Below are 19,587 nucleotides of genomic sequence, written 5' to 3' on the forward strand. Positions count from 1 at the left end.
ATAATATGTACCATAAACTGTGAGTAATTCGGTTTGATTTGTTTTAGAGTACAAGCACGTGTTTACGAGTGCGGAAGTTTGATGCCAATCGAAAGTCACTTTTCCATCCCCATTGTTCTTCGTAAGTTTATCCCCCTCCGAAAAATCCGAATAAAATTTCTTTTAACCGATGTTACATACTGTCTATTGAATTTTCTGAGCGGAATTCCTCCAGGATATGATATTGTGCATTCTATAAAATTTTATTTCAATAGACCTTATCGGAGTTTTTGATTTTTCTAAAACAGCGCTGCATTGTGGGATTGTTTCGGGGGTATTACATTAGAATTCCCTCGAGGAATTCCTCAGAGATTTCTATTGCAATACTCCCGAAACAATCCCACATTGCATCGCTGTTTTAGAAAAATCAAAAACCCCGATAAAATCTATTGTAGCTTGTTTGAATAAAACATGAAACTGTCCGTATGCACTGTTTCCAACTATAATTTTCCATTCTATAAAAAATAAAAAATTTCAAGGATGATTATTATACTGCTACCGCAGTCAGAGGCGATCCCTTTCGTTAGCTATCTACCCACTAAGACCATTATAGGCCGCCCTCTATCTTTCCATTTTTCTGTTTTTATGGCAATAATCTCATTATTTTTTGCAGTTTCTGGAATTACCTGACTTGAAAACTTCTCAGAAGTGTTTCCGTCTTCCCACTGAGTTTTATTTCATCTTTATATTTTAGCACCGGCGATTCCAGCCAAAGCGACGCTCGAAGAATCAGTGTCGGATGGGATGTTGGCGTTGGCTTCCACTTTCATTGTCCTCTACTGTTTTGTGTTTCTGGTAATCATTATATACGTATGTTGGAAAAGAAGTCACGAGTAAGTATTATTTACCACACCCCCGTGTCACAGAGCTTCATCGGGGGCTGTGAGACAGCAGTGTTTTACTGTTCATGACCCCCTCTGATAGTTTCAAGTTGTATCGATTAAATAATATGGTGATGTTTTTGAGGTTTTGAACAGGCTCTGAAACTGGATTTGTTTTGGTGGATATGGAGCTCATCAAGGCATCGTTTTTAGAAACGTTCTCTACGGCAAAAACAAGATTAAATTTTCATTTTGGAAATTTCTAGCGTATAATGGTACCTTTGTCTCCATTCTCCGTTCAATACATTCTTTTATGTATGCCTTTAAAATGTGGTTTCCTGCTAGGGGTGCTTATTTATATCTCAGTACCAGTCAGTTTCAGACTTTTCCGACAAATCTCTCTTCCTCTCCTTCATTTAGAATCGTACACGTTGATCACTTGCAAGACGGTAATGGACGTTTTCATAATTCGAACGATCGAATGGACAAAATCTTCCACCCTTCAACAAGTTACATCTCACCGAGATCTGGCCGCATTCAAAGAATGGCCGGGTAAGCCAATCTACGGAAATTTCTTTTCGGGGAACGCAAATCAAACTCTCTGACTTTTCTTTTCTTCATGTTTCATTTAATTAAAACCCTCAGTAACCTCTACTTTAAGGGCAGGAACTTTCGCGTTTTTCGCCTGAAAAATTAAGCCTGAAAAACGTGAAAGTTTTTTTTGCGAAAAATAAACTTTCTTACTTCGTTTTGCACTGTTTGCTAAATTTTTGCGTGTTTTGTGAGTTTTCTTACCTAAAAAGGTACATTTTATATGAATTCGCGAAAGTTCTATCTGTGAAATTTCTGTCAAAACCATAATTCGCGAGACTTAAACTCGCTAAATTTCTATATACCTATATACCCGCGAAACTTTCTACCCTTAAAATCGTGTATTATTTTAACAAGAATATTTCTTGCATTAAAGATCTGAGCCTTTTGAAGATGCCTTGAATGTAATTATTTAAATTTTTATTGAAGGTACGAAGCAGCAAGTCTATGGCCAAACCTCTCTATGACTGAGAAATTACAGGGAAGCCTCTCGCGCAGGTAGTCATATATTTTTTATATTGAGATAATTTGTGGATTTTTTGACTACTATTAACCGATAGGAAAAGTAGATTTGACTTATGATGCGAATAGTTACGATACTTAGTTATCTCAACGGTTTCTCTATGTCTATGTTATACTTGGCTTGTTTTACACCAACCACAATTACCGAGTTTATGTATGTCTGTTTTTCTGTGACGGAGACGGTAAGGTTCTAATTTAACTAGATCCTGACTGACTAAGGAGGACGGTAAATCAGCACTTTTACCGTCTTCGAATTTTCGGGTCAGAAGTGCGGGTTATTCCAAATCGCTTTAGTCACTTTTACCGTCCTCAAAAGAAAAAATGAATAAACTCGCTTTTTATTACGCCACCGGCTGAAAATAAATCCTAACAACTTCTTCAATCCTTGTTTCTTGTAGTGACTTCTTTAACAGCAGAGGAGGTGGCAGGAGAAAAGGTACTTATTCAATTGTTCCCAGATCCCTTTAGATCATGTCGTGCGTATATTTGCAAGATGGACACTTGTTTACCTCCCGCGAAGTATTTTCAACACGTGTTCACCTCTTTGATAAATCTTTTCCTCTCTTTGAGAAAGACAAGGATTCTTATATCTGTGATTGCTTTCCAGTCTCAATTTTTCCTGAAAATATTTTGTCCTAAATAAGATAATTGATTTGGATGACAGCAAAACTTTAAGGTTTTAACTTTCTTAATAAGGCACCGTATTTGAAACCTTTTGCTTCCATTGTTTTCGTTTTCAGATTCAGCTGAAGTGAAGTTTTACAATAACGGAGGTTATGATAATGTGGAGGACTGGACTCGATACACACGTCAAAATATCGGTACCGTAATTTTTGACAATTATTTTTCTCGTTGAAATTGCGTTAAAATGAGGATATCCACAATGAAAGAAGATTAATACAACATTCTCTTTGTGGAAAAAATATTGTAAAGGACATCTGTAATACACTCACTAATTTCTTTGAAGTTTCACTTCAAAGTTTAATTTTTCAAAGTTCGAATTTCTTTCTCAGATGACGAAGAAGAGGAATCGATGTACGGCAGTCAAGATATGTTAAACGATACGCCCGACTCCGCCCGTAACCCGCCCTCTCAACAACAACAATCGTCGCCGAATAAAGTAAACACGACACCACGTGCCAACGCCGCACGACATGTCGAAGAAATGACGAGTGATATGGGCTCTGACACACCCATCATGTTGTGAAAAGGTACTATGTGGCAAATAGTGCTTGGCAACTTCACCTTGTGTAGGTCTTAGTTCGGATTGAAAAAGATGAAATTTCTAAGAAAGCTTTGAGTTTCCAAACAGGTCGGATGTGGAAACCAAACTTTTTGTTTTCTTCAAACTTTTTCATTACTTTGCATTTACGATGTATGGGCCCCCAGAGGTTTGCGTGAATGCGTGAATGGGCTTTTTCACTTGTGTGAATGCGTGAAAATTAAAACAAAATTGCGCGAATGTGTGAATTGAAGGTTCGCTGGGGGGGGGGCTTCGTGTATCTCTGAATGCTTATTTTAATCAATAAAGTTAATAATCAAGTTAAGTTAATGTAAATAGTTGCTTGTAAATAGTTTTTGTTAAATTTCATACATTTTAAAGACAGCATGCATGATTATTAATTGTTTAGATAACTTATTTTAAATCGTTAACTTATGTAATTGCTCGAATTTTAAATTTTAAACAATAAACAAGTTTTTAATAAAAATACATAGTTCGAATTAACATTTAAACTATTAAAATTTTTGTGATATGTAAAATTCAGAATAAACTTTTCCAACTCCTAAAGAGATCTGAGGAAATTAGTCTTTTAGTTTCTTTAAAATGAGTCTCGATAATTGAATATCAGCGTTTACGTGGAAGCAATGGTATCCTCTTAGATGGTAAATTAAGGAGATTTTTGTTGTATCTGTCCAATCAAATCACTGCTTCACCATAGCAACACCAATCAGAACTGTTTACTCCATAGCAACTAACGTCGCAACAGGTATTTGAATAAAGAAGACTGGCAACAATCATTAAAATGAATCAGTGATTTTAAATTAGGTGTAATTATACTCATCATAAGGGGGAGGGCTTTATCAATGGATTGATAAGAAGGACAAAGATGACTTCACTCTTGCCGTACACTTCCCTTTGGTATAAACCTTTCTGCTCGTCGAAAACTTTGAATGAAATTATTATAAACAAGTTGAATGAAATGGTATATTTGTATGTTTTGCTGGTTTTTCTTTCTGCTTCACACTCAAGGACTAAAGGTAACTTTTTTCGGAAATTTTCTCATATTTTTCTTCTCTGTTTTCTGAGAACCTTAGAGGGCCATAAAACACTTGAAGGGGGAGGGGTAGACAGGTTTATCAACCATGAGGTAACAGCTACAAAAGCTACCTTACTTTTCCTTTTTCTTAATTTATGGCCAAGTAGGAGGAAGCGTATTATCTAAGCCCAAAAAATATTGCGACATTGTTTTCATACTTCGTGCGTCGAATGTGGTCAAAATGCTCAATCTTAAAATTGATGTGAGATGCTTCTCTTAAACCTCAACTATCAGAAAAATGGTCAAAAAGTAGAGTTAATCGGTCCCTTAATTCCTACTGTTAACACCTACGCTCGTTTTATGAGGATAAATTTATAAGAACACGAGGCTGGAATTTGACCAAAACCTAAGAACAAATTAAGAACAACAACTTGAACTTTAGTCTTTAAATTGAAAATCACTGATTTTTATGAACAATTAAGTTACACTCTCCACGTACATCACACTCGTCTATTAATTTCACATAGTGAAAATTTCTTAGTCGAAAAAATATGAAATTTTTTAACCCTTAACTTCTTCATTTGATAAATAATTTAAAATACTATAATTCTTAACTTATTTTCTTCACTTTTAACGATGCTTAGAGTATATTTCTTTTACCTTTCATCTTTTTGGTATAAAAAAAAACACATTTTGATGGAAACACCGAGGTCTCTGTTTATAGGTAGTAAAACCAAGAAAACGGGCTTAAAAGTTTAGGGGTTTGAGATCGAGTTGAGTGGAAAATTTGCTGATAAGTGGTATTTTAAGAATTGTTTGTACTTATATCCTCATTTCTTTTAATTTCAAACTAATTACCTAAATATTAAAGCTCTAAACTTTTTAAGGCTGGAGAAGAACCCTTTTGTAAGCGTTGGGTATATCATTTTGTTTGTTTAATTTATCTCTCACTCTTTTTTATCATGTCATGTTCTTATCTTTGTAGCAAAGAATTGCTTGTGTTTGAATGGAGGTGTTTGTGTTGCCAATAACAACACGACAACAACGACGTCCGAAACGCAATGCGCATGTCTGGACGGTTACACTGGAAAGTTTTGCGAGACGGAAATCAACCATTGTGAAAATGCACCCTGTTTGAATGGTGGAGTGTGCTTCAATAATGTCAATGGTTTTTCTTGCGCATGTGCAGAAGGGTTTGGCGGTAAGTCAGCCTTGTATCTAATGTATTGTAAGTTTTCTGGCTTTGACAATATTGATTCTAGAATTCTTTCCGATCAATAACTTATGTATATGATGATACCCAAAATTATATCATTAGCCATTGACTTACGATTTTTAACCACTATTCTATGGATACGTTCTTAAACTCTCTTAAAAGCTCTCTTAAAACCAACACCAACTCACATTGACAGTGGCAAAAGGTCAAGGGAATTGCGACATTCTATATTTTGAAAAAAGTAACTTTAAACCTTGGGTTTATTTTCTCTTACCTCGAAAAATCGAGTTTCCAAATCTTTGAAATTTTAATTTCAGGGAAAAAATGTTCGACTGATCTTCAAGAACGTTGCAAAGAAATGTGTGTCCACGGTCTGTGTGAAAAAGGTGCTTGTGAGTGTCACCAAGGGTGGAGTGGCCTCACTTGCCAGGATGAATCGTGCCCTTCTGAATGTAATCAGCAATTCAGCGAGTGTAACCAGGCATGTAATATACCACAATGTCAGTTTGACCATTATCGATGCACCCTAGGAATTGACCCTTTCAAAGGCTGTCGTAAAACGTCTTGCCGTCAAGCTACGGGCGACGGACGTTGTGATGTTGAATGTAATATTGCGGAATGTCTTTTTGATGGTGGAGATTGTCGTAACATAAGCACGTGTGATTTAGAGGAAAAATGTTCGATTCAATATGGTAACCAGAGATGTGATAAGGAATGTGACAATGCTGGATGTGGGTACGATGCGTTGGAATGTCGTTCGAACGTTACTAAGAATCTGGTGAGTTGTCGAACCGCAAGCAAAGAAAAATTCATTTCTCGTTTCGAATGTTTGTCAAAAATATATTTCCGCTTTGCAGTCGACTCTATAATTCGATTTTCAAGGGGAGGTTTTTGTTGACGGTGATTTTCAATATTATCGAATAGTAGAAAGTCGAATTAGAGAGCGTAAACTTTGTGTGCCGTAGGGTCTGAATAAATATTTTTACCTTCTAATCTTATTTTAAGCCGACAATTTGTTTTCCTGGCTGTCGCGCAAATTTGAAATGAATAATAATTTTTCTGTTCCAGCTACCTGGTAAACTTGTTCTGGACATCTCCTCCAATCAGAATCAAACTATTGAAGAAATTCCCATCGAGAGATCGTTGAGCATTCTCTTAAATTCACGCGTGAACGTTGTGGAGATCCGAAGAGGAGGAGAAGAAACGGTGAATCGGCGAAAACGAAATGTCAAGAGCTCCGATCGTCAAAGGTTTACTTATTATCCGTTTTTTTTTCTTCTAGTATATTTTGCTAACAGTACCTTCATAGTGTCCTCCTGGGTTGGTTCCCCCCACTAAAAATCAAAATTTTTCTCCATTCCCCCCTATTTTATTTCCCCCACCATATTTCAAAATTTTTCGGTTCCCCCCTCTTTTTTGAATTCCTCCAGCTATTTGAAGATTTTGCGGTTCCCCATATGGTTAACATAAAAATGCCTTAAATCAAGTTTGAAATTTTGGAAAGCTTGAAAAAATAGCCTTGAAAGTGCTGGAAAAATGAAATTGTATTGAAAAGTTGGTTTATCCCAAAAGATTTGCTGATTTTATTGCTTAAACAGGTTTTGCAATAAGATCACCTTGAGATCAGTGAAGTTCCCCCAGTCAAAATCTCCTAAATTTATGGTTTCCCCCCTCTTTATTTCCCCCCAGCAAATTTCAAATTTTTAATTTTCCCCCATACTTTATAAAAAGGGCCAAAATCAGAATCCTCCCCCCTTTATAAAGGGGGGGAGGACACTATGACCTTCCCGTTCCCAACTTTCCAATGTATCTCCGGCGTCTATCAGCAACGTAAATAAAGCCAGGGATGTATAGGGATGTAGTTGACCTTCAATTACTAAGTAAAAGACAAGCGGCTATTTTAGAATACCTTCAATGACATGAAAAAAGTAATATTTTACATACTTTGACCTTTGGTCTGATTTGTAGACCTCTTTAGATATACTTTCTTTACTTCCTAAAATTATTCGTTATATGATTAGCAGAAGCCTATTTTACACTCGCTTTATCTATATTCGGCTTTTTCTGAAAACAGGTCTTTACTAAACTCTATCATAATTTCGCATGTTTAAGGTCAATCTTTGGACTATTCAAATAGTATACTTGATATAAAAGACCACCTTAGCAGGCAGTCTATAAAGCATTAAACTAGAGCTTAATTAATTAGCTAATTTTGTTAACATTGCTAATTTTCAGACCCCGTAATTAATCCACAAATTCTCTTTGTTTTCGAGACCTGTTACTACAGATATGTAAACAACAAATGCTTTTGACACCATCAAGGCCATCAATAGTTAATTCAACATAACCCTAAAGTCTTGCTTGCTATTTTTTCAATTTCAAAGTAAAACTTCAATTTTAACATATCATATACCGTTGAAAAGATATTGAAGCATTGTTTGGAAAATGTCAAGCAAAACAAGACTTGGCCTTACCAAAAGAAACTTGGCCTTACCAACCTAGCCCTGAAACTGAGTATGAACAGGGAAAGCAGCCAAAAATACCTGAAAAGAGGCGTTTTCGGCTTTACTTGGAATTAAAATGTGTACCAATGGTATTTGAATACCAAATTTGAGGTATTTTTGACATAAAATGAGACAAAAAGCCAAGATTTTTGAAGTTGCTGGGCATATTCGGCTCAAAATCCATACTGTAAGCAACTTTTTGGGTGAAATCCGGAAAATCTTTAGTAACTCTAAAGGAACCTTTCGCGATAGCGTTAGAAAATACGGTGCTAGGAGTGGCTATGTTTCCACCAGTGTGATATATCAAAATTTGAAGCTCAAAGAGCCGTAAGGCGTGGTTTCCACCAAATATTGTAGTGTAGTGTGTATAGATTCAAAGACACAAATAAAACAAAATATTTTTCTCGAAATGAATAGAGGCATTAGCGGCTTTCTTTGATGATAAGTTTTGTACCCATATCCATCGCACTGTGCGATGGAAGCTATTGCACAGCATTTTTTGAGTTAAGAAAATCATCGCTATCGCAGTGTAGTTTCCATTGCTATTGCCCAACCGCACAGTGCGATAGTAGGTGGAAACCGCACAGTGCGATAGTAGGTGGAAACCACGCCTTAAAGCTAATGGACTTTAGGTACCTAAATTTCTTCAAGTGATTGAAGAGCATGAGTGGGATTGTGAATTCAATTTTAAATGATTTTCGTTTTGGATAAAGTGATTGAGGAGTTATACGTGATTTATTCTACTCTGTACCATAGAGTGTATCTCATGTATAACAGTAAGAAATTTTCGTATCGGGTCTGTTTACAGATATAAGGTAATGGTCACAAAGGGTACCGATATCATTAGTAAGCAAGTGAATATTAGAAAGATAACAGGAACAACCTGTACCTCTTTGAAGACATTTAACTTCCCGCTTCTCCGCCCACCTTACTTTATTTTTTTCCTTTTCCTGCTTTTCGTTGTAGGGAAATTAATTCACTAAAGTTTTGTAACTGTCTGCGAATCATAAGTGAGCTAAAGAGTTAGATAATGCGATGCTAAAAGTAATCTAAAAATGGCGGTCTGGGGACTTGGAAAGGGTTTCACCACCAGAAGATCACCTTCCAAAACGTGTAATGAGTGTTTTGCAAGGAAGAGTACTCTCCCCGCTCCAGATTATATCATAGTCATTTTAGAAAAAAACCCGGTCTGGGAGGCTTTTGTTTCTTTCTATGGTTAAGAGTTTTAAAGCTTCTTCATACAAAAAAGTACGGAAGTGGGTCTGTTGTGCACGGTTTCTAATCATGTGACTAGAAAATAAACCTATCGCCAAAGTCGGAAATGGTAACGTGATCAAAAAGTATGTAAATCGCGTCTTGCCTTTTATTAACAACAACGAAAAATTTGACAACAATAATTGATGATACATTACCAGGCTGGGGCTATTTATAATAGTGCCGTAGGATGTATGATAATAAAAGGGGGGTTAAAGTTTAGTGAAAAAATATTTGGTACCTCAATACACTAAAAAAGTAACAATTGATCAATTGATTAAAAAAGGACTTAAAAGAGGCTATGAATGACAACATACGGAAAACTTGGGAAAAAGGATCAGTAGCTGCGACACCTTATAATGACTATATTGATTATATTTTTATAAATAAAGTATTTGAAAATGTCAAGCAAAAGATTGATGAAGCGAGAACTGACCAAAAAGTGAGTTTTGTCTAAAATTCATTGGACGCTAATCAGCAAAAATCTTATTGGCCGAAATATTAAAGTGACCCCTCGTTTGAAAGGTATTTTCATACTGATTCTAAAAAATAGTAAACATTTTGTTTTCTTCTTAGGAATTGAAGAAAGGTTATAAAAAGTCTTTAAAATTAATTAAAGGATTAGTCTTTGTGGCATGCCATACTTCAAGAGAAAGGGAGAAGGAATATAAACTTTCGGTATTGCTAAATATCGAAATATCAAACCGACTGATGTTCTCTTCTCATGGTTTTTTACTGAAGGTTTCGCAAGATTTGGCATGATATTCTTAATTCTACTTGCCAAGATTTTTGATATCAAAAATAACTAAGTTCAGCGAAACCTTTTGTTCCTCAAAGATTGATAAAAAGGTACTTAGGCAGGAGTTTTTGGAGAAAGCTTTGGATTTTTTTACGAGCTGAAAAACGATTGGTTATGACCTTAAACAGAGAAAAAGTTAGAAGGTTGTAAAGTGTATATTTTTCAGCAAATAGAAAATTGCGTAATTCAGTCAGTGAGACAACATTAGTAGAACTTATTAATTAATTTAATTGTAGCGTGAAAATGAGCTAATTATAGATCGTCTTCGAAGGTAGGTTCACTTGTCTGAACAGAAAGTTTTTCAACCCTGCAAAGATAAGAATATTCATCTGCTTATCAATTTTTGATCGTCGCTGCATTTGAGTCATACTGCGCATGCGTCTTGAGCATAGATAGATAAGAGAAATAAACGTCTAGCTACCTGCAACTGTTTCTTTTCGTCTTGATCAACAAGATGCTTGGAAGGTGGTTCGAAAACTTTTCCTGAAAAAATATTTAACAACGAAAAAGTTGCGTTTGCAAATTGTTGTTGAAGGAAAAAAAGTTTACTTTTTCACATTGAAGATAGTGAAATACCTTTTTAGTATAAGTTATAAATCGGAATCCGAATGGCTTCGGAGACATACTAACGTCTGTTCACTAATTTCACGGACTTTGTGTTTCTAGGTGGTGGCTATTTCCAAAAAACTTGATTTGGGCTCAAATATCTTGCACCAAAATATTTCAACTTTCGGCCTATCAGAATTTTTCTTGGGGTTAACTCTCTCGCGAAGTTTCTGCAAGATGGGTGATCACGACCTTGCTTACAATTTCATTCCGTTAGATAAATGCAAAAACTCCTTTTAGACCAACAGAAAATAGTTATAAGAGTGCAGGTCATGATTACCGATTACCCACCATGAAGTTGACCAATTCTGGAATAACCAACTTTTACCGGAAATTTTACCATAGTCATAACAGCGAGTCAATTTAGTTTAATTTATAATGATTTTACATGCAGTTTTCCTATTGGAGAAATAATAGTGACGACATTAGAGTACCACTTTTTTGGCTGTAACTGACCGACTGTTCTATTGCCGACTTTCTGCCTTCCCTTCCCAAAAACGGAAGAATTTTCGATATCCGTTTCGAACCTTTTTCGACAAATAAAAAAAACATTTTTTTTTAGTTTTGCGTTACTTTTTTTGGAGCTACTTTTTCTTTTTGTATAGTAGTAGCGTAGGCAAGGGGGGGGGGATTTGTGTAGGAGAGCAGATTTTTATGACACAGTGATTATATTTTTATGTTATGAATAGATAATTACTGTGTCATAAAAATCTGCTCTCCTACACAAATTTTTCAACCCTCCTGTCTAGCGCTACTATAGAGGTCTTTGATTCAGGCTAGGGAAAGAATGTGGATAGGTTATACCGTTAAAGACGAGGGGTAAATCACTTGAAAAAAGGTGTACGATACTTTTTGACTTTTTGAATTTTCATTTGACTTTTTGACTTTTTTTTGACTTTTTGACTTTTTTTTGACTTTTTTCAAACTTCCATTTTGACTTTTTCCCGAAAAAAACGCCCACCGCCTTCGGGCGCCTAAGATTTTCCGCCCAAATCTGTCCAAAAACGCCAACCGCCCATAAATTTTGCTCCACCCATCCGCCAAATCAAGAAACTTTTTGACTTTTTCAAGACTTTTTTTTGACTTTTATTTGACTTTTTGACTTTTTTCTAAGAATTTTTGACTTTTTCTTTGACTTTTTGACTTTTTTTTTTGACTTTTTGACTTTTTTTTGACTTTTTTGACTTTTTTTTTGACTTTTTGTAGAGGTGTACGATAATTTTTCGAGTGATTTACCCCTCGGTTAAAGAATATACCTTCGATAAACCAATCAACTGAAATTTTCTACGAACTCGTCATTAAAATAATCTTATTTTTTCGGTATTTTAGTGTTTCACTGAGAACGACATTAGACAACGGAGGCTGTATGAGCGATTGCTTCCACACTGTGAACCAGGTAAGCTAATCTTTTTCGCTTTGGTTTCTACAAAATAATTTCTTCATTTTGCAACCATACATAGCTCAGTCAATAGAACATTCATCTTACATTTCATGGGTTGTGAGTTTGAGCCCCAGTCACCACCAACTCAGTGAATGAGTAGCTGAGATGGGGTAATCTGATCAAGGTGGTGAGTTACTGGGAACTGAGTGTAGTTGTTGCTTCAGCATTTGTTCTCCCACGTCTAGCGCAAATAGGTTAACCAGTTAAGCAAATTTTCTTCGCTTGCTTTTTTACAAAATAATTTTCGCTTATGTCAGCAACCCTTATCACGCCATCACGTATTTCGAGAATCGACAAAATTTGTCATCCCGTAAAAAATAGCCTAAAGATTATGTTTTACGTTAACTTTAATGGGTTTCGGAAAAAATATATACAGTAAGGTAAGAGCGATTAAGAAGAATAAATCTCCGCCTTTCCTTCTTCGTGACGCAAAGTTGTATTATTTTTCTTCTTCTTTCTCCGTTTTAAGTGAAGATAGGAATGAGACTGTTACACGCTCTTTCTATAAGAACAATTTTATAAGAACATGAGTCTCATCCTAAATGAATAAATTTAAATTTATTTTGTAAAATTCGAATTTGAAGTTAAAGCCACTGATACCAATTTTAGATAACAAAAGATTCTTCAGCTCAGCCCCTTAAAATAACATGGAGGCCGTTAAGACAAAATCCAGCATCAAGCTCTTCAACGATTTTTTATGGTTCTCAAATATTGTTGCTCTTTTCTCGATTTTCTTCTTTATTTATAAATAACCAAGGTAGTATTTTCTTGGTCATGAAATCAAAGGGTCAGATTATCTTGTTCTTCTAAAAACTTTCCCGCCTCAGGCTACTGTTGTTTGGCGGCTAGTTTAATAACAAGAGTCTTCGTAGTGATAAATTTCTTCTTCCCTCCGAACAGGCGGCCAGATACATCGCTTTCAAGGCCAGTAAACAGCAACTTGATCATTTACCTTTCAAAGTACGATCGGTTGCAGTAGAAAAAGACAGCGCGCAGAGGGAGGATGACGTCATCAATAAATATTTATGGCTTTTCACACTTTTTGTGATTGCTATTGTCTTGATGTTTGGGATTTGGTATCAGAGAAGGCAGAAAGGAACCTCACTCTGGGTACCTCCTACCCTCACTGAGCTCGCCAACTCACCCCGTAACGAAACATCGAGTGCTGTACCAAGGAAAATGTGTAAAGAAATCAGGTAATCTAACAACTTGTCGTTTAATATTTCTACCCTCTCAAAATACCATCGAGGAAGTTTTTTATTTCCCTATTTTAATACGTCATTAGTTTATGTAATTTGGCTTAACAGTCAGTCAAGTTTTTATTGAAAGGTCTTACGTGGTTGGAAAGAGAAACATTGCAATATTTTTACTAGACAGTTATCTTGTTAGAACTTTTTTATTTTGCAACCATGCACATGCGAACGGTGTGGCCGGGTAGCTCAGCTGGTAGAGCATTCACCTTACAGTCCAAGGTTGTGGGTTCGATCCCCAGTCACCACCAACTCAGCGAATGAGTAGCTTAAATAGTTAAGATACTAGGTGCTTGGCGCTCTACTTCTCCCACTTGCTCAAGTAGAAAAGGGGGTAGACTTTCTCACTGCCGGCCCCGCCGACAGCCACCAGATGAATATACTTCATATACTTACAAGTGAATCTGTAACAATGAGAAGTAAGGAATAAAATCCTGAATACTGTGCCGATTCCAGACGCGAATTTCATTGGCAATATCTTCATGAACACACACGGCTCTCGCTGCTCAAGCCGGATGAAGATATGATAGTGTAGTTTCTATAATACATGCTTTGGTGGATATTACTCCTTCGTAGCCTTCCTACCCTCGCGTCACTCCCTGTCTAGAACGTACGATTGCTGACTGTGGGGTATTACAGACCTTAAAGAGACCCCGAATTGAGTTGAATCCTACAATTTCTCATACAGGCCGTCTCGCATGTCAATTCTCCAAAGCGACGATGAAGATCTGGAAAAAGAAAGTTGCCTACCATCAACGAGGTGTCCAATCAATTCTTCTTCAGAAATTGTCTTGCTTATTCAACATCTACTACAGAATCTCAAGGGTTCATTTTATGATCAAAATGTACATCATTGTACTGCCTGGTCTTTAATGAGCAATTCAATTTCATATCCATATAAATGGTTGGACAAACATTTCCAGGGGGTATCTCAAGAAGAATTTCCAGGGGGTCTAAAAGGATGTTTTTTTTTAATTTTCATGGGAGTAAAAGACTGATTTTAGTTCGTGTAGCTTTTCTTTAAGGTATGAAAAGAATTTTTCCAAGGGTTTTGTGCAAATTTTGCCATTTTCCAGGGACCCTCCACACATTTCCCGAAATTTTTTGACTTAAAAAAGTTCGCCCAATGATAAATACCGTTGGTGTAAACTCTACAATACAATTCTTTTGATAATGACAATCTGGTTACAGTATTGATTTGAAATTTTCTTTAAGTTTAGATTCTGTTCATTTATAATTTCTTTTTTTTTTCTACTAGTGCTAACAAGGAAGAAGAAACAGACTGCGGCCATAAAGAAAAGGTAATTTTCAAAACAAAGCCTCCGAAAGTGCACTCTCTCTTTATACTCAATTCTTTCCACTGTTTTAACAAAATATAATTATAATGATTTTCCCCTCATTTGTTTTTTCGTGAAATGATACAAAAATAGGCACTGCAATCTATAAACAAAAGCTTTTTAATGTTATAATGAAGTGAATACAGTCGCTCTCATGTTGTCTTCTGACCAGCCACCAGAACCGTTGGAAAACCAACGGATCCGGCGAGACTCGGACTCACAACCATGACATTCGCGGGCATTTGCTCTTCTATTGAGCTACGGGTCCACTTTTTAATGTTATAAAAACTCCGGAATTACACAGAATTTGCCGCCCGTGTCTACGTTCTGGAAATAATATCTTAAAAATCAAATCGCTTTCTTTTTTCAGATAATAAAAGACAATCCATATATTTTACATTTTGCTATACACTATGGCTTCATGGATCTCTTCAAAGAGCAGCTAGATGACCTGAAGAATATCAATCTTCAAGATCACAATGGGCGGACACCACTTCATGTAGCGATCGCTTTACAACGTCATGAAATGTTCGAAGAATTAATAGCAGTAAAAGGAATCGATCTCAATATGAGGGATGGGAACGGAGAAACACCTCTCATGGAAGCATGCAATGCTTATTCCACAGGTTGGGAATTATTTTATGGTAGATCTTCATTCTGAACTTCAGTTGAGCTATATAATCAAACAATGAGTGTCTGTGTGTCACAAAAACTTTAGGGTAGCCTGGAGACCTCAAAAATGGTCGGTTTTGGCTGAAATTCGGCATCATTGTTCCTTGGGTGAATATCTGGCGGTAATTTTTTCATGTTTCAAAAATTTTGATTTTTGGGACCTAGGGACGAGTTTTTCGCCAAAACGAGGCTTAAACTTTGAAGCAGCCTGAGACTTAATAAATGGTCGGATTTGGCTGAAATTTGGCACACTTGTTTCTTAGTATTTGAGCATCTACAATTGTGCCTTTATGACGTGTGTTTTGTTTTTTATTTTTGCTCTCATATTCTTTAACGCCCCAGCTGACAATTAGGCTACGCTAGACTTACCTCTTTTCTCTGTCCTATTCCAACAATACATTGCTTACAAAGTTGACACATAAAACACATTGACAGAAGTATTCCCCATGCAATGTTTGTATCGAATCTACCATAAAAACGAAAGTGGTCTCTTCTTCTCAGTGGCTTCTGTTAGTCGCTTCATCGAAAAGGCTTTTTAAGATTTCAACCAATGATTTCAATGATCTATCCCTGGACATTTCGATTTTTTATCCCCTGAACACGCGTTTTACCCGGAAACAAGCATCAAATCGACCCTCTGGACAAAATTTACCCCATGGACATGGCAGTTTTTTATGATTCTTTCGATACCCCTGGACAATATATCCTAAACCCCCTATGAACGGTTCTTTTCTGGAAGAGCCCAATTGTACATTGGAAACGAAAATGTTGAAAATGTTTCATGATGTTTTTATTTATTTCCGAATTTCAGACCAGGTGCAAAAGCTGTTGAAAGCTGGAAGCAAAACAACTTTGACGAATCGGCAAGGGAAAACGGCATTGCATGTTTCGGCACAGATTGATAATTACCAAGCAGTCAGATTGTTGGTGGAAGTCAACTCGAATGTAAACAAACAAGATTCAATGGTAAGGCTGCTAAGATTTTTAGATCTCTAGTTTTTATTTTGGGTCTTTGTTGATTGGTGGTGTTTGCAATGTGTGTCAACTGAGAAGTAGTTCTTCATTCAACTATCAGTATCACCGAACGAGAGAAACTGAATAAACAATGATAATATTCAGTGAGATTCGCACGATTTCATTGGCTAAAAGATATCACGTACTGGAGAGTCTCAATTTGGTTTTTAGTGATCCCTGTATATTCTGCATCCCAGCTCAAAAGATCATGCATTATATTTTGCAACCAATCTTGAGCTCATTAGATTATTATTAAGCTGGCATCTTTTCCACGTGTTAGCAAAAAGGTACGAATACCTAAAGGGCGAATAGACTTTAATTTAAATTAATAATTTTTAGGGACGAACACCTCTACATTTGGCCATCCTTGAAGATTCAGAGCAGTCCACCATCATTCTCCTTCAGAGTGGTTCTAATACATCGATCAGAGATACGGACGGACTAACGCCTCTTGCGGTATGTCAAATATCGAAGAATGAGAGATTGGAAATGTTACTTCGCGATCATGAAGAGAAAAAGGGTTCTAATGATGATTTATTGCCGCGTCAGCAGAAAGTTAAGAAAAAGGTCGAATCGCAAATCACGAAAAAAGAGACAAAGCCGAAAAAGAAGGATCGCAGTCAGCGAACTGTGGACAAACGAGCAAGACTCTCCCGTAAACGTAAAAAACTTGATAGCGTTTGTTCTTCAAGTACACATGATGATAGTCTGTCTAGCCTCTCACCTGAGATTAAGCTACCTTTTTGCGAGAGTGCACACCAAGAGACGAGGAAACGACAGTGGAGTGAAACACATTCCAATATAACGCATGATTACACATCAGGCGAATGTTCACCATATAAAGAGATGAATGGAAACAAACTTTTACGAAACCATGACAACAAGTCTGAAAACAACTCGTCGAGTCAGGAACCCAAAAAAATGACAAAAAAATGTAAAATTAACACAAAGAGGAATCAATGTCCGAGTGTTGATTGTTCTACGGATGGTTTGGAGAGCCCGACGAATCGCTTTGATTTTGGTTTCAACCTTTCTTCAATGATGAATAAATCTTTGATTGATAATGATAGAATGTTTGAAGATGATGTCTTTGTTGGCAGCAATGTCCTTCACCAAGCCTTGACCTGTTCGATTGACCCTTTACCAACATTAACGACATCCTCATGGTCGACTGATCCACATAGCCCCATTTCTGACACTTCCTTTTGAGCATTTTTGGAAATAAGAAAATGATCTCTGATGGTATATTCTTGTTTTACTCACGAAGATCATCACTTGATCATTGACTAATATGACTACAAGATGTTCTTAAAAAGAAAATCATTTTCATATGCTCCTGCATTCATTCAATAATCAGTGAGATTTTAATTTGGATGTTAATCCTCCTATTTCTGGCTTAAGGGCTCATAGTGAAAAATCAATTTCAGAATTTGAAGATAAAACCTTATGTTTTCGCTTCTTTGACATGTTTAAGAACAAACTGCTTTTGAAAAAATGAATTTATTAATTACATCATGAGTAATTAAGGAATAAGTGTGGCATGGACCTTAATAAAACGTCATAACGACGCTATTTATATACTTTTCACAAAAAAAAGCCTAATCTCCTTGGGCAAATCATTTTATTGTTTCAAACTTTTTTTAAGTTAATGACAAATAATTTCTTTATTTAGATTTTTTCGGAAAAACTTTCTATTTGGCTACAGTCCCAAGTTATAGCTGTTTTCGTATGGAAATTTAGTGGAGAAAATTGCCAAAAATGAGGTTTTTTGGAGATTTTAAAGGAAAGATACTTCCACAAAAAATTTCCGAAATTGTATTTTTAGATACTAAATAGATACATCACCTGAACCAAAAAAAATTCCAAAATGTTTGATCTTTACCGAGATTAGGGCTTTGAAAGGTGAAATACTCTTCTTCGAAAAACTCTTCGTTTTCTTCTTCATTTAATTTTTTCATTTCAATTTTTCGATTTTTAAATTCTAAAAAGGTAGGTTTAACAGGACATATAAAAAAAGTTATCCATTAATATTTTTAAAATGCAGAAATTGCCATTTAAGTTGGTGTAAAATCGAAAAATTGGGTATGTCCAGAGCCCTTAAGGCAAGGCCAATTTAATTTGTTGTTTTTACGGGCCAAGCTCCCAAAAGAAAGGGTCGGTCGGCGAAAAAATAAAAATAATTACATTTTAATAACTACATTTTTTTAAATCTAGCGATAGATTTTAGTTTCAATCTTTTAATAAGGCAGCAAAACTACTAATCTTGACAAAAATGGGAAATATAGAATAAAAAGACACAAAAAGCTCGAATTCATGGGTAAAATTAAAAATTGAACATAAAATTCTCAAAACCTTGGAAAAAGTACCAAGATTTTGAAAATTTGACTGTCTGCAAAACAATGAAAATAAAGGTGTACTTCCAAAATCAATTTTATTTTTATTTCGATTTTTGGAATTTCAGGGTCGGTCGGGCCCGTAAAACAACTAATCGAATTAATCTCGCCTAATGAACTTTTTTATTTTGATTCCTATTCTTGTTCGTCAAAATACCCCTTCTCACAGACTTACTGGGAACCCTTGCCACTGGAAAAATTTGCCAAAATATGGTCCCCGGTGTAAAATTATACTCTAACTTTTGTCCCCGCTGAAAATAATTAGAATAGATCAATCCTTACGGCAAATTATTATGCTATTTTTCCCATCCCCACTGAATTTTCTGACTTGAAAACAAAGAATTGAAATCCCCAGCCATAAAAAATATGGGAATATCAATCCCCATTGAGTTTCAGTCCAATGTTTTCATCCCCACTGTCTGAAAAAATCCTACCGGGTCAGATTGAAGGAAATGTTATATGAAAAAGAGTCTTTGATTCTGGCTTTTGATCAAATTACGAGACCCCCTGGGGAAACTGTGTCGACTTTAATAAATACGAATAATACGAAATAGTTCGAAATGTTTAACTTAAAAAGACAAATTTTTACAAATTTTTATCTTGCATTTTTATTTTTGCTACTTAGATCTTTTAGTGGAAAGTTCAGTAAAATGTTCAGTTAATTAAAAATTATTTTTTATCGTCCTACTTATCCTGTAAATATTTTTTTTCAAAATTATATCTTAGATAATATTCCGAAAATATAACTGATAATGTCGTATTTGTGATGATTAAAATTCATTATATATATTGCGCGGAAAGTAAAGTATAGTAAATTCCGGGGGAAAAGGGCGTTTGAAAATGTCGGTTATGTGCGGACTTGTCCTTCGA

General features: G+C 35.8%; 2 protein-coding genes across 2 annotated transcripts in view; both read left to right on the top strand.

Moving 5' to 3' along the window:
* LOC136823442 (uncharacterized) overlaps positions 1–3,759 on the top strand; it is a 30,162-nt gene extending 26,403 nt beyond the window's left edge. The window contains exons 28-34 of the mRNA XM_067079628.1: positions 48–121; positions 734–872; positions 1,281–1,412; positions 1,881–1,949; positions 2,372–2,409; positions 2,714–2,794; positions 2,987–3,759. Coding sequence (XP_066935729.1) covers positions 48–121; positions 734–872; positions 1,281–1,412; positions 1,881–1,949; positions 2,372–2,409; positions 2,714–2,794; positions 2,987–3,180 — 727 coding nt within the window. The 3' untranslated portion in view covers positions 3,181–3,759. The remainder of the gene's footprint in view (positions 1–47; positions 122–733; positions 873–1,280; positions 1,413–1,880; positions 1,950–2,371; positions 2,410–2,713; positions 2,795–2,986) is intronic.
* A 306-nt stretch (positions 3,760–4,065) lies between these two features.
* LOC136823428 (neurogenic locus notch homolog protein 2-like) lies at positions 4,066–17,672 on the top strand. Its single transcript, XM_067079609.1, has 11 exons — positions 4,066–4,232; positions 5,217–5,432; positions 5,765–6,225; positions 6,516–6,697; positions 11,940–12,006; positions 12,952–13,247; positions 13,990–14,061; positions 14,560–14,602; positions 15,009–15,264; positions 16,122–16,276; positions 16,664–17,672. Exons 1-11 carry the CDS (start codon positions 4,082–4,084, stop codon positions 17,531–17,533), a joined length of 2,769 nt encoding a protein of 922 aa, XP_066935710.1. The 5' UTR covers positions 4,066–4,081; the 3' UTR covers positions 17,534–17,672.
* Positions 17,673–19,587: the final 1,915 nt, after the last annotated feature.

Source organism: Clytia hemisphaerica, unplaced genomic scaffold (assembly GCF_902728285.1).
Source record: "Clytia hemisphaerica strain Z4C2 unplaced genomic scaffold, Clytia hemisphaerica genome assembly, whole genome shotgun sequence".
NCBI lineage: Eukaryota > Metazoa > Cnidaria > Hydrozoa > Leptothecata > Clytiidae > Clytia > Clytia hemisphaerica.

What these genes read in the sequence shown, in the direction of transcription:
- LOC136823428 (XM_067079609.1), top strand. Translation starts at nt 4,082, where the DNA reads ATGACTTCACTCTTGCCGTACACTTCCCTTTGGTATAAACCTTTCTGC. An exon ending in CGAACGTTACTAAGAATCTG is followed by an intron (nt 6,226 to 6,515) that starts GTGAGTTGTCGA and finishes TTTCTGTTCCAG; the next exon opens with CTACCTGGTAAACTTGTTCT. An exon ending in GCTTCCACACTGTGAACCAG is followed by an intron (nt 12,007 to 12,951) that starts GTAAGCTAATCT and finishes CCCTCCGAACAG; the next exon opens with GCGGCCAGATACATCGCTTT.